This window comes from Carcharodon carcharias, chromosome 21 (genome assembly GCF_017639515.1).
Source record: "Carcharodon carcharias isolate sCarCar2 chromosome 21, sCarCar2.pri, whole genome shotgun sequence".
In the NCBI taxonomy this organism is placed as follows: Eukaryota; Metazoa; Chordata; class Chondrichthyes; order Lamniformes; family Lamnidae; genus Carcharodon; species Carcharodon carcharias.
The window spans coordinates 31481251-31496141 of NC_054487.1; the positions used below are offsets into that span (position 1 = coordinate 31481251).

The 14891-nt window shown below is 41.9% G+C and overlaps 1 protein-coding gene across 3 annotated transcripts in view; it reads right to left on the reverse strand.

Annotated features, from left to right (window-relative positions):
• Positions 1-14891, reverse strand: part of LOC121293122 (structural maintenance of chromosomes protein 1B-like) — a 185253-nt gene that overhangs the window by 119892 nt on the left and 50470 nt on the right. For all 3 annotated transcript variants that reach the window (XM_041215814.1, XM_041215815.1, XM_041215816.1), the window contains exons 8-14: positions 11146-11228; positions 8916-9123; positions 7035-7220; positions 5711-5890; positions 5098-5244; positions 3708-3845; positions 2175-2291 (exon numbers count right to left, since the gene is read on the reverse strand). In XM_041215814.1, the coding sequence (XP_041071748.1) occupies positions 2175-2291; positions 3708-3845; positions 5098-5244; positions 5711-5890; positions 7035-7220; positions 8916-9123; positions 11146-11228 (1059 nt within the window). The remainder of the gene's footprint in view (positions 1-2174; positions 2292-3707; positions 3846-5097; positions 5245-5710; positions 5891-7034; positions 7221-8915; positions 9124-11145; positions 11229-14891) is intronic.

A 14891-nucleotide genomic window follows, 5' to 3' on the forward strand; every position in this document is an offset into this window, starting at 1 on the left:
GTCCCATTACCTGTCTCACTCACATCCTGCTGTCCCCCACTGCTGACCAAAACAGATGACCCTATTCCAAGAGGGGTGAAGGTCTTCTGCAACAAAGTGTCCAGTAGTTCTCCCCCTCTCTTATGTTGCAAAGTATCGGCAGTTCAGCTTCCAGATCCTAATCCTGATCCGAAATTCCTCTAGCTGCTTATACTTTCTGCAGACGTGTTTGTTATGGATTGCCTCCGCGTCCAAAAGCTCCCACCTTTCACAGCTGCAACATAACCTCTGTCCTACCATTTTTACTCATGTTATTTAGTTAATTTAATTACTCACTTAATTAACTTAGAATAATTTCTATGTATTCTACAATTCTTTCCCTGTGCACTGAATTCCCATGTGAACCTAATTCGCTATTCACTTGGTCTCCATCTCACTCCGACATTGTCGCCTGTCTCCTCACGCGCCCCTTACTGATCATATGGTTGGAAAAGCCTGTCTCTTTTATGGACCCTCAGATGAGTCACCAGCTAGTTTAACTTCCTGCTAAGATAATCAACACCACTTGAACCAACTGCTTTTTGGTAACTGACAGATAACTGCCACTCCATGAAGTTCTCTGTTTTACAAGCCAATCTCACTTACTTGAAGTTTAGTACTATATCAGATCTTAATTCTTAATTTAAGGTTAAAACCTGAAAGGGACTTCCCAGAACTTACCACGAGAGCCTAATTCACTGCTCACTCAGTCTCCGTCTCACTCCGGCATAATCACCAGTCTTCTCACTTGTAGCCTCTTACTTGTTGTATTTTTCTTCTGAGAGAGCTTCAAATCCCTGTCTTCTCTCTCTGACATACACACTGAACTCTTCCTCTCTCAACTCCTGTCTTTCCTGGATCACTGTTGCTAGGCAACAATAAAGCTTTTCTACTTAGTGTTTTGTTTCCAGAAACACTGACCTTTTAACCCATTTTAGATCATCTTTAACCTCGGGGCAGGATTCTGCCCTTGGAGGGGGTGCTCGGCGTATGCCGTCGGAAAGCTGGCCGCTGCCCGCAATCGGCTCCACACTGCATTTTCATGCGGACGGGTCAATTAAGGCCTGCCTTGCGTGGATTGCGAGCGGCAGCACTAAGCACTGCCTGTGCGGGTGGGGGAGAGGGAGAGCTGGGCCTAGCACATAGTCCGCATTTGCGCGGGAAAGAGTGCTTCAATCTTCCTGAGGCACAGAGCTGTCTTAGGGAGATTGAAGCACTGTGTAAAAAATTTAATAAAATGTGAACCCTCATGTGATTCTGTCACATGAGCTGGGACATGTTTTTAATTTAAAAATAAAGTTTTTATTTAATGTTTATTTGCTTTAGGAAACCTCATCCCACTCATGGATGTGGTTTCTTAAAAAATGTAAAGGCCACTTGGCCTTTTTGCCTGCCTGCTAACAGTTAGGTTTGACGGGCAGCATAACTTTAAATTTAATTAGATTGTCAATGGTCTTAATAGGCTTTTTAATTATCGGTGGGTGCGCAGCTGACTCTGGTGTGCACCCGCCAAACATAATATCGCGAGACTGCATGATGACGTCAGGATGCACGCCTGATGCCATCACGCGTCATGTCACGCACGCACCAGCACGCCAAGCGTAATATTCTGCCCCAGGGGTTTGAGACCTCATTAAAAATGTATATATACAAACAAACCCAAAAGACCAGAAATCTTTCCGTGACAAGTCCATCCAGGCGCCCAGGCACCAAGGTTCATAAACAAAACCAAAATGAAACTGAAACTATTTTTACTTTTCTTATCACACTATATACAAATTCAACTCAAAATTATACATTGTTCATAATAGTTGGCTTGGTTACAGATCCACACGTATGGCCTATGAGGTTTGTGACCTAGAGGAAATTTGTACTTCATGTCCCACAGTATTTTCGTTGACTTGGGTTGGACTGGTCTTGAAAACTTTGCTAAACCCAGGTCAGAGATTTCCAGAGCCCTGGGGAAGCCTGCTGGGGAGTCCAGCCCTTAGTCTTCCCACAATTCATTGAAAATAACTACTGATGCTTTTGTTTATATATTGCAGTATATGTATTTATTTTTTTGTTTGCATTTTGGAGCTCTCGGTATTTGTCCCTTGCATGAAATGCATTCTAAAATAAATTGGATAATCTAGTATTACAAATAATGTACTTACTTCGTTCATTTGATTTTGAATCTCTTGCATTTTCATTGCTCTGTCCTCGATATTTAAACTCACCACAGCCATTTGAGATTGCAGGTTGGCCAGTCCGCTTTTTAGTTTTGATCTTTCCTAAAAATTGCATATGATAGGATATTTACAATCATAGCAATGTACATATTTTCACAATACTGCATGAAATAAAGAGGATATTTTGGCCCTTACGTTCAGCTGTGTAGCGTCTGTTTTCTATGTGCTAAGTAACCGACTAAGCCCCCAATATGGTGTACCTTACCCATTCTTGAAACAAGTGTTACAGTCCACTGGACAAACAGATAACGGGCCTAATGCCTGTTTGAGGCCCCCACTTCAATGTTGGTTTGTGCCATTGACAACTCATTCGTTAAAAGCAGACTATTGAAATTATCTGCAGCCTACAAGTAAGGCTGGAATACTGATTAAATTGAGACTAACACTAGGGAACACAGATTCAAACTAGTAAAGCAACTTATATTTATATAGCAACTTTAACAAAATAAAACGTTCCAAGACTGTTATTTTAGGTCCAATATCAGGAAATTCTTCTTCAGAGGAAGAGTGATCAATGTGTAAGATAGACCTTGATACACTAAGTCCTCACTTAAAGGTGCGGTTACATTCCTGAAAAGAGTAACTTTAAGTGAAATTTTCTGTAAGTGAATCAGTTTTCCCTATTACAACCAATGTAAAAGCTGTAGTTACGTTCTGAAGGACCTTTCCCGCAGAAAAAAAACATAAAAACATTAATATAATAAATTTAAAGACATAAAAGAAATATGCTAACTCTTTCTGCATACCTCCTGCTTGCTGACACTCCAGCAGGCCAACTTCCTCCCACAGGCTGACTGTCTCTCTCTCTCACCGACTTTCTCTCACCACTTCCCTGCCCAATTCTCCCACTCACCATTACCCTCTCCAACTCTCCCAGTCGCTGCCTCCCTACCCAGCTCTCCCACTCGCGGCTTCCTCTCCTGACCCTTCACTGTGAGCAAAGGCTCAGAAGGGTAGTAAGAGGGAGGAAGTGAAGGAGTGAGAGGAACGGCGAATGGGAGAGTCGGGCAGGAAAACAGTAAGTTGGGGAGTTGGGCAGGGAAGTGATGAGTGGGAGAGTTGGCAAGAGGGAGAGAGTTTCAGAAAGCCAGTCCCGCTCAGCGAGAGAAGGTCTCAGGGAGCGGGAGAGAGTGCTGGGGGGTGGGAGAGGTCACTCCAATATGTTGACGATTGGGCCACACACATTCAGTCAGCCCCAGCACAAAACATTAGAGCAAAAGTCCTGATGTTAAATGTGTATATTCTTCCTATTATATTGCAGTGCTAAAATGAAACAACACTGAATGAGGCAACTTAAAATGGGGATTATTGCATAGTGGAGAGAGAAAAAAACTGAATCATTTAAGAAATAACTGACAGCAGGAAGAACTTTAGGATCTCTCAGGTTTGTTGGGTTAAAATGGGATGGATAACCTTACTCATCCATAATTATTCTCAAATATTTTACTCTGTCCTTACCATGTGGCGATTTGCCAGATGTTTTTTCCTAGTCTGCTCCAGATCACTCAAGGAATATCTCATTCTGGTCTCTGTGCCTTTGGCTTGAGCCTGCAACAGCCTTAATTCAGCTTCTTTCCTATTCACTTTTATTAACTCCTGTAAGTTAAGATTGCAATCATTACTATATCATGGGTCATTTTCTAGTTGGCAAGATGTGTCAAATAGTGTACCACAGGGATCAGTGCTGGGGCCTCAACTCTTCACAATTTATATAAGTGATTTGGATGAAGGGTGGTATGGTTGCTAAATCTGCTGATGACACAAGGATAGAAAGGAAAATAAATTGTGAAGAGAACATAAGGAGGCTACAAAAGGATATAGATAGGTTAGGTGAGCGAGCAAAGACCTGGCAAATGGAGTATAATGTGGGAAAATGTGAGTTGGTCCATTTTGGCAGGACAAATAGCAAAGTATATTATCTAAATGATGAGAGATTGCAAAGCTCTAAGATGCAGAGGGATCCAGGTCTCCTAGTGCATGAATCACAAAAGGTTAGTATGCAGGTACAGCAAATAATTAGCAAAGCTAATAGAATGTTCACGTTTATTGCAAGGGAAATTGAATTGTAGGGTAGGGAGGTTCTGCTTCAGTTATACAGGGCATTGGTGAGACCACATCTGGAGTATTGTGTACAGTACTGGTCTCCTTAGTTAAGGAAAGATGTAAATACATTGGGAACAGTTCAGAGAAGGTTTCCACGACTAATACCTGGATGGTATTGAATGGATGGTTTGTCTTATGAGGAAAGGCTGGACAGGCTAGGGTTGTATCCATTGGAGTTTAGAAGACTAAGAGGCGACTTGATTGAAACATATAAGATCCTGAGGGGACTTGACAGGGTGATGCGGAAAGGATGTTTCCTCTTGTGGGAGAATCTAGAACTAGGGGCCACTGTTTAAAAATAAGGGATCACCCGTTTAAGATGGATATGAGGAAATATTTTTTCTCTCAGAGGGTTGTGTGACTTTGGAATTCTCTTCCTCAAAAGGTGGTTGAGGCTTAGACTTTGAATATTTTTAAGGCAAAAGTAGATGGGTTCTTGATAAGCAAGGGAGTGAAAGGTTACCGGGGTAGGCAGGAATTTAAAGTTGAGGTTAAAATTAGATCAGCAATGATCTTACTAAATGACAGAGCAGGCTCGAGAGGCCGAGTGGCATACTCCTGCTCCTAATTCATATGTTCGCATGTAACTCACTTTACTTCTGGTTCTGTCTGACCATAAAAATTAATCAAAAAAACATATATTTAAAAGCAGCTTTAACATCAATGTGCATCAAATATAAATACATTTACCGCAGCTTTAAGAACAATATGTAGCACTCTGATAAAAAATGCCAGTCTAACTTACCCGGAGTTCATTTCTGAGTTTCTCCTTGACTTCTTTCAGCTGACTAATCTCTTTCTCATCCCAGCACCTGGCCTTAAACTTCAAATCACTGGAACCTCCAGAGATGACACCAGATTTTAAGAACAGTGTTCCATCCAATGCCACTGTCTATTTTGTAAAAAGAGTAATTACAAATTTACCATTAAATTCATTTGTATACAAATCTAGTAAATTCCTGTCAGAGACAAACTACACCACGCACTAAGTTTGTGTAGCCAGTTCTACTTTATACCTTGGTAGAATTTCTTCACATTTTATAACATAACATTCCATTAATCTATACGATACTTTTTAAAATGCTCTTTAAAATAAACGTGAATACATGTAATACTTTAAAAAAATTATTTCTTGCACATCCACATAAATAATTTATTAATGGTGATATAAGAAAACCAGGCTAATTTACTCAGCACTGCAAGAATCAGAAAAATGCTGTGGATCCAACTCACAATGTACTTAGCAGTTTGCCTTGTTATTTTACTTGCTGACCTCTCAAAGGCTATGCATATAGCTACTCAAGTTCAATATATTTGATTCACAGCATATATAATTTAGGTAAAGACAATGTTCTTACTTTAAGCCTCTCTGCTCCTTCATATGCAATCTGTCTGGCTTCTTTCAGGTTCTCACATACTAATCCATTACCACAAACAAACTGTACCACTTTCTTCAGTTGAGGAGATACACATTGAACAACATCAATCATCATTTTGGCTCCTTTAATTTCTCGCAACTGTTCATTGATTGGCTTTATCTGAAATAATTTTTTTTAAAAATGTAACTTTATATCATTCAATTCCTTGAACACCTTTCGACATAGAAATTTAATTCCAACATACCTAATTTTTCCAACCATGGAAAAATAACCACACAGCATGAGTTGCAGCATACTGAAGATTTTCATCCTCAGTGTACATTGGGCAGGTGATGGATAGAGCGATTGTAACTTCCACCTGATGGCGCTAGTGACAGACTAGAAGCATTTTGACAATTGGGTCTCATATTCTGAGTGCTGATCGGCAGTCTGCAGTTTGTGGAGTGAGAGCAAGAAATCAACAGATCACCTGTAGACTACAAGCCTACAGCAAGGGATTTTAGGCGAAGACTGACCTCGGATACAGGAGGAGCAACAGTGTGACTTTTTTTATTTGTTCTTTGGATGTGGGAGTCACTGGCTAGGGCAGCATTTGCTGCCCATCCATAATTGCCCTTGAGAACTGAAAGGCTTGCTAGGCCATTTCAGAGGGCATTTAATAGTCAACCTAATTGCTGTGGGTCTGGAGTCACATGTAAGCCAGACCAGGTAAGGACGGCAGATTTCCCCTTCCCTAAAGAACATTAGTGAACCAGATGGGTTTTTACGACAAACAACAATAGTTTCTTGGTCAACAATAGACTTCTAATTCCAGATTTTTTATTAAGTTCAAATTTCACCATCTGCCATGATGCATTTCGAACTCAGCTCCCCACAGCATTACCTTGGATTTCAGGATTACTAGTCCAGTGACAATACAGAGAACATTATTAAGTATGGAGGATTAGCAAGGAATAGGAGAATTGAATTATGCACATCTTGCTGTCCAATAAATTACTTTTTACTGGTCTCATAGCTATTACTGAGGATATTGGTTTTGGTTGTTTTCTGCTCAGTGCAATGGCTATGTTTAGCACTTAACTACAGCAAGATGGCATTGGGTCCTAATAACATCATTTGATTCTGCATTGAACATTGAGGATCCTGGTTGGCTATCTAAATCGAAGCAGTAGCTAAGTGTCGGATTGGATGACCAAGTCTGACATTCAATTCTCAATATTACCCTAAATATATTGAAAAACAACACAGCAGAGAATAAAGTCAGTCACTGTGTTATTGCAACATGTGAAGTTTTCAAACCTACATCAAGATAATCTAGAGCCAAGAAGGTCTCTGGCTCAGCTCGTTCTTCTTTCAGATATCGAATACAATCCCTGGCTGTTTTCTCAGAAGCAACCACAATGGCATTAATGTATCTGCCAAAGACTTTGGTGACAGCCAGCTGGTACTTCTTGTGGATAGGATGGCAGAGATCCACAAGTCTTCCGTACTATGGAACAAAGGCAGAATCAATAGTAAGTAATTGCTGACTTTCCCTTGAACAATAGACAAAATATAAAATGAAACCACAGACACAACTGATCTATTGAGTTTATAAACGTACAAATTTAACACAAGAGAGGTTTTGATTGTTCTTATGCCTAAAATTTGTTGATACCTCTCCATCAGATTATTCTTCGGAAAAAACTTCAAAAATTCTGTCCTAGTTCTCTGAATCTTTTTGTATTACAGAAACCTTTGACTTGCCCTCTGAAAATGTAGTTGCTGGCTATCTTTAGCTTAATTTCAAGTGCCCTAAATGCTTCTAATGCGCCAGAGCTTCCCTCAATGAGTACATAAGTATCCCTAAATGATAATTTGCAGCATGCTTTCACAAGTGAAACTATAAAGCAAGCAACAACAATAATTGGCCACACTGGTCTGGATGGAAGCTGCCCAGATAAAGCCAGTCACCAGGCTCAAAATAAGATTTGCTTCCTGTTATGGTGGGCATCCAAATTGGTTTGAATCATCAAAATCAACTTGCCTGTATCTTTTTAACAGGACTTTACCTTTTGCTGCTGTGGCATATTTCCTTTTAATGGTGTCCTTTTTCCCCTCATTGCAGACCGGTTGAAAACCATTGTCATAAGATAGTTGTTGGGACAACTCAGCATAGATTTTACAAATTTGTGTTCCTGGTGATGACCGGGAGTGCATATTAGGATTCTAGGCACAGAATCCAGCATATGGATGACAATGTCCTTTGGTATCCACTGCCCTCTGAACCCAAATTTCCAACATGCATTCCTGACACAAAAAGTTGCACGCAACGGCTCAGGTATGTAAAAATATTACCCCTCCTAAATATTTTCAGAAAGCTTTTCAACTCTGCTAAAAGTACTGGATTATGAATTGACAGATGTTACTTCACAATAACAGATACAGTTAAAGTACTGTTAAGTTTTGTTATTTTATTTTCATTTTAGTTGGATGTGTTAAAAGTTTCAAATTTATTTAAAACCGTTAGAATATACAGTAGGCTTGAAATGCCATATTTGGCAAAGGCACAATTGGGATGAATCTTGAGTCAAGAAACTGAAAATCAGACAGAACTGGGTTGCTTCTGCATTCCTGACTCCATCTATTCACCTTTTTTATGGTCCAGATATTTTCCATGGGACAACCCTAAGCAGTCCTTCTGTTTGTCCCCAACTATTAGTCAAGGGATAATTCCTGAGCTGCCATCGGAATTCTACTCTTGTACCTTTTAAGATCTTATAGTGGAACTTATGCACATGAAAGATTCCAAACTTTAACAAGGCCAAAAAAATTGATCTCCCCATGTTTTGAGGCAAAATGTCTCAAAAGTTTAAAGGAGTATAGAAAGTACCGGGGTGAAATTAAAAAAGAAATTAGAAAAGTAGAGAGGGCATGAAAAAAAATAGCAAGCAAAATCAAGAAAACCCCAAAATATTTTATAAATACAGAAGCAATCAGAGCTTGAAACCCAGAATGGCAGTAACAGAATGTGAAATCCAAATTACGAACAGAAAAAGCTGATCCAGAGATGAAAGAAATTTCACCAATTCTGTTTGCTTAGAACAGGGAAAAACAAAACATATGTATTAACACATGTGAGATTATCTAACTATTGCATATTGAACTGTAATTACATATTGCCTATATATAAATTCCTACTTACCACAGAATCTGGGTACAGGCGCTTTAGACTCTCAAGGATCTCAGCTTTCTTCTGCTGTCGGTGGCCTTCGCGGTGATCAATCCCTGCATTCTGCAACTCACCAGCCACTTCATTCAGTTTTCCACTGACTTCAACCATACGTAACTTAGCACTCTCTATTTCATTAGTCAGTTCTTCTTCACGTTGGTTATGCTCAGACAACGAAGCCCTAGTTTTGAAAAGAATAACAGGTGGATGGTTGGTCTCATAATGGGTAGTCCTGATGGAGTGTCTAAAGTGCAAATTTCAGCTGCTGATTTTCTTCCTACTCTAAAATTCGCAAATAAAGAGGGATGACCATAGCTTTTACAAATCAGCACGCAAACAATGCTTGTTGGGTAAACAGGCTCGGAAGACACATACTTCTTCAAGAAGCTGCAAGAAGTTTCCCTACCTACAACATTTTCTTTAAAAGCAAGGATCCAACTAAAGGCACCAAGGCCTCTTTGCAGTATACGTTTATATTAGAACTTTAAATTAGAGTGCTGTTTAGTTGCTCCACCCACATTTAGGAGGCACCTTTCCTCACTTACATGAAAATCAGGATTTTAATGAACCTAGTGCACAACTTGTGCACAGAGTCCAAATGTCTGAACTGCTACCTGCTCATATTCTCAACTGGAATGTGTTTCACAGTCTATAAGACCCCAGTGGAAAGCCAATACCTAATTCACAGCATTGTTTTGGTTACTGAAAATTGTAGTTCTGGTTCCACACTTCTATCTTTGGGTGCACAGTAGTGATCATGGTGTTTCATTGAAATCAGCAGCATTGGGCAGGAGGACTAGAAAGTGAATCTTCAGCCCAACTACTCAAAAGGAAATTACGTTGTTCAGAAGGTTGTAAAGACGTAGAAAACATTACATTTTAAAATGAGGGTCAAATAATTACTAAATAGTACTGCGGGGCAAAACTGATGAAAGTAAGTAATCAAGCTGCTTGAAGCCATGTTCTTTATTTGCACCGTTAATTTATGCGTACTTCTCAACATTAAGTAAACTCTACAAGTTCAATCTAGTTTGGAGGTCAACACATAAATGATTTATTTCCCTGCACTTAGGTTATATTATGAGATGCATTGGGAAGTATCATTTAAGCTATTACCAACTGCTGTCTTGCTTTAGTATACAGTTTACCCCTTTTAATTCAAATTATCTGATAATTTGAGTTTTCTTGTGCCCAAATTTCCACCTTGCCTTTATATTGCTTAAGTCAAATGATTGGGTACTTACATTTTTTACTGAAAAAAATGATGTTTAAATATCAGCAGTATGTTATAATCTCTTCAATAATCTGTTTGACTGGCGCAGACTCGATGGGCTGAAAGGCCTTTTTCTGTGCTAAAGACCTCTATGACTCTTCCGGTCTCTGGAGTATTGGAGAGCGGACATACAACTGAGATGCGCATTGGGACACTGTGGAAATCATGATACACTGATATACATGGGCATTGCCCAGCAAGTTTCAATTTCTGATGGGCAATTCCCCGGCTCACTGGGACCCTATGCAAATGTCTCAGACTATATTAGAGTTGGAGACTTGGGGCAGTTCCAAAGTACTTACCTGAATAGTTAAAACAGAAAAAGCCTAGTCTATTGCAGGTTAACTACAGAACTGACATCCCTGACCCAACTACCATCTCATCCACCTGCCACCTACCCACCTACCACGTCACCCGCCTGCACCCTACCCACTTTCCACCTCAGCTGCCTGCCACCCCCACTTACCACCTCACCCACCTACCTACCACTTCACTCCCATACCCACCTCACCACCCAACTCATTGACCTCATTCACCTAACCATCCTACCCAGTCATTCATTCATTTATCCATTCACTAACATTCAAACTGGACCTTTAAACTTACCATGCAGGCATATCCTGTTTCCCCCCCCACCGAATACTCTGCTGCGACAGAGATCTCCGTGAGATGCTGTGCTCGCATTTCTGGGAAAGCCAGGCTCAGAAGAACCAAGAGGAAATGGGCAGCAGCGTGAAGTCAGGGAAATGTTCGAGCAGAGCGGCAATCCAACGATGATTGCAGCACATTGGAAGATCCAGGCCAACAGAAATCAATCTGTTTCACAATTTCCATAAGTCTTTGAGCTAACTTGATCAACCAAAATCTTTCATAAAAGATCCACTGCTCAAGAAAAGTTAAGAGTTGTGTTTCTTTTGAATGAAGACTTACTTGCATGTATTAATATATTCTTCCAGTTTTTCTATTCTTTTCATATAATCTTCTATTTCCAGTTCTGTGTGCTTAATTCGAATCTGAAAATAGAAAATGACTACGCATTAATATTTTCATTGCTGGTATTAAATTTATTTTGATGAAAATGGTTAGGTAAAATGAAGTTAATCCTGGGGAATAAATGAAGTTTCAGAGACTGATTCTGCATTTTATCATCTTTCTCAAATCTACTTTTTAGTTTACAGATTAAAATCTTATATTCTCAAAGTACTAATCTCTAATAGGGCTGACACAATTGTGTCATGATCTTGTGTATTTTGAAGACTGAATTTGCAACTGTTTATTTTCTGTGAAAACTATCAATCAATAGCTTTGATTAGTCTTCTACTTATAAATTAATGCATTATTAAGAAAGAACCTGCATTTGTATAGTGCTATTTGCAAATTCAGGACACCTCAAAGTCCTTTACAGTCATGAACTATTTCTGAAGTGTTATTGTTGTAATATAGGAAATGTGATAACCAACTTGGGCAGGATCCCACAGACAACAATGAAATACATGTTCAGATATCTATTTCAGGTGTTGGTTGTCCAAAGCACTGGTACTGTTTCGCAGATCTTCCCTGAATAGTGCCATGAGTAATTTTATACCGGCCTGTAAAAAGATGGCGGGCCTGGGCTTAATGCCTCAATTGAAATACTGCACTTCTGACAGTACAATACTCCCTCAGTTCTGCAAAGAAGTGCCAGCTTAGACTTATGTGCTCAAGTCTGAGAGTGGGGCTTGAACTCATAATCTTCTGACTTAAAAGTATACTACCACTGAGCCAAGTTTGACCCTTTAATATAAACCATATAACTTGACAGGACAGGAGGCCATTTGGCTGAATATGCTTGTGCCAGCCATTTGTTAGAGCAATAGCTCACTCTCTTGCCACAGCTATGTACTTTTGTTTGCTTGAAGTATTTATCCAATTTTATCGTAAAAGATGCAATAGTGCCTATAGATTCCCTATGGCAAAGTATTCCATGCTCCAACAATCATGTAAAGAAACTTCTGCTAACATCCTCATTCCATTACTGATAACTTTAAATTTATGGCATTGCACATGGGAGTCAAGACCAGGGGCGCAATCGTCCCAGATTTGCACTAAGAGCAGTAGGGGGTGGGAAAAATAATGTTTTACCTGCTGGCCGCAATGGCAACTTTTCATGCCATATCACCCCAATCCCACCTCATTAATCATGCATTCCTGGGAAACACTCTGTTTCGATGGTGGGCAGCCTCTGATTCCTCTACCACTTTGTCACCTCGCCGCTTCTCACGCCAGGTACCATATTTAAACTGCAGCCACGCACACGCCTCCCAGTGCTCCCAGCTGAGGACTGCTGCACAGAAGACATGGCCCCGAAAGGCAAAAGACTGCAGTGCCCGATTCAGTGACATGTCCCTGGAATGCCTTCTGGACGCTGTGCAGTCCCTCCGTGATGTCCTCTACCCCTCTCTGGGCTACAGGAGGGGCAGCAACATCACCTATAAGCTTTGGGAGGCTGTGGCAGCAGTGGTCAGTGTCAAAGCCCTGTAAAAGAGGACAGCCACCCAGTGCCAAAAGAGGATGAATGCTCTCTTCCATTCTGCCAGAGTAAATCACTCTTCTCATCACTCTCAACTCAAACACTCACAAATCCATCACACATTTACAGGGATCTCACTCACTGCCAGTTCAAGGGATATCACCATTCATTCTCTCACACACACACCTTCATTGTCCTCAACCTGTCCATGGGACCACAAGGCTTACTTATCATCTGGCCTAGCAGGTGCCCTGCTTACACTCTCTCCATCTGTCTTCATGCAGGGCAAGCTGGCACACGAAAGGGAGAAGTTGCAGTATGGTGGAGGAATGCCTGGAATCAAGGTCCTCAAGGGCTTTGAAACTAAAGTCATCCAGCTGGCCAGCGAAGATCTGGACCATTCCTGTGCTGATGGTGAGGTCAGTAGTGCTGATGGTGATAATGCTCAACCAAATAAGGATCCAGCAGTGCAACATCCATCAGACAACCATGCTGTGGGTGATGTGTCCTGTTTCACAGGCCACTGTCATGCACTAATTACCTCTCCGTGCTTTTGCAGGCACATCTGGGAAAGAGCCAAGGGAGTCCACAACCCAGGTCCTCAACTCAAGTCCCGAAGGCACCTCAGAAGAGGAATCTGCTCAAACCCTCATGGAAGACCTGTCACATCACTCACCTACACCTTCCACCAGCAAACAGACACACCTCATTGGGACCAAGCTTTACAGAAGCCTTGGCATCAGAATCTGGTGAGCACATAGTGCTGTCTGACCCACAGCAGGCGGCGGCAGAGACATCCCAGGTTTCCAGCACTCAGAGGACTGCTGGAGGCCACAAATCTGCTGAGTCCAAGTCAGATGACGAGCCTCTGGACTCAGTCATACCTCAGTTGCTGGATCTGCAAAGGCAAGCTCGGGAACATTAGGAAGGGATGTCCGCTGCACTCCTCAGATTGAAAAGCGTGATGGAAGAGTCCAACCACTTTCAATCTGAGGTGATAGCTCTGGCTAACGCCAACACACTGAGGTCAATGCTGGTAGGATGCCGGCCGCCATGGAGACCTAGGTCCAGGGCATTGGTCCTGCACAGCTGCGTGTGCTGAAATCCATTGCTGACGCCATATTTGGCCTCCAACAGTGTCAACGCGAGAGTGGTGCGGGGCAGCTCGATCTCACTCCAGCTTCCTCTTCTCCTCAAGGAGTCAGCTAGGGGACCTCAGGAACTCAGGGAGGAGGATCAGCAGGTGCGCATCCTGGGGCCTCCACCCAGGTGAATCGGGGAGTGTGCAGCCTATCCGAATCCCCTCTTCCTGTGACCCCAGCAGCTCCAATTCCACAAGATGGGGAGGGAGCCACTGCCACACCCAGGGCCCCAAAAGCAGGCCACGGCCCTCCAGAGAATGCCCGTGTCATTACTGGCAGGACGTAGCAGTCAGCAGGCTGCCTCCACCACAGCTGTGGATGTCAGAGGAGTACCAAGACATAGCAGCAAGGTTAGGAAGATGTAACTCTTTCGAGTACAAACACGTTTCCATCTGTTCCTATTCAGATGAAGTTATATTGTTTCATAGTTTGCCATTGTGAGATCTGAACTCTTGATAATCTTTTAAATGAAAACCAAATCAACAAAATTGGGATAAATCAGGCACAGCCCCTAATTCAGGTCAGCTGTAAAACCAAGAACAAAGTTTAAAGGAAACTTACAAACTTTAAATCAAAATGTGATTAATGGGGTCAACAAAACACCCCAGTCCCCGCGGTGCCCACCGAGCACGGAAGGCCTCGAGAGTGCCAGCAGACACCGCGTGCTCCGTCTCCAGGGACATCCGGCAGCGAACGTAGCCACGGAAGAGGGACAAACAATCGGACGGGACTCCCCCGTCGATCGCCCGCTGCCTGGACCTGTTAATGGCCAACTTGACAAGGCCCAGGAGCAGGTTCACGAGGAGGTCCTCCTCCTTCCCGACCCCCTTCCGCACCGGGTGCCCATACATCAGGAGCGTGGGGCTGAAGTGGAAACAAAACATCAATAAAAGGTTTTTCAAATAACTAAAAAGGGAGTGCAGCCTACAACACCCTATGTATACATGGTCCACGGACTCCACAAGACCGCAAAAAGGGCACGTGTCCTGAGAGTCCGTGAACCTATGCATCCTCTTATTATAAGG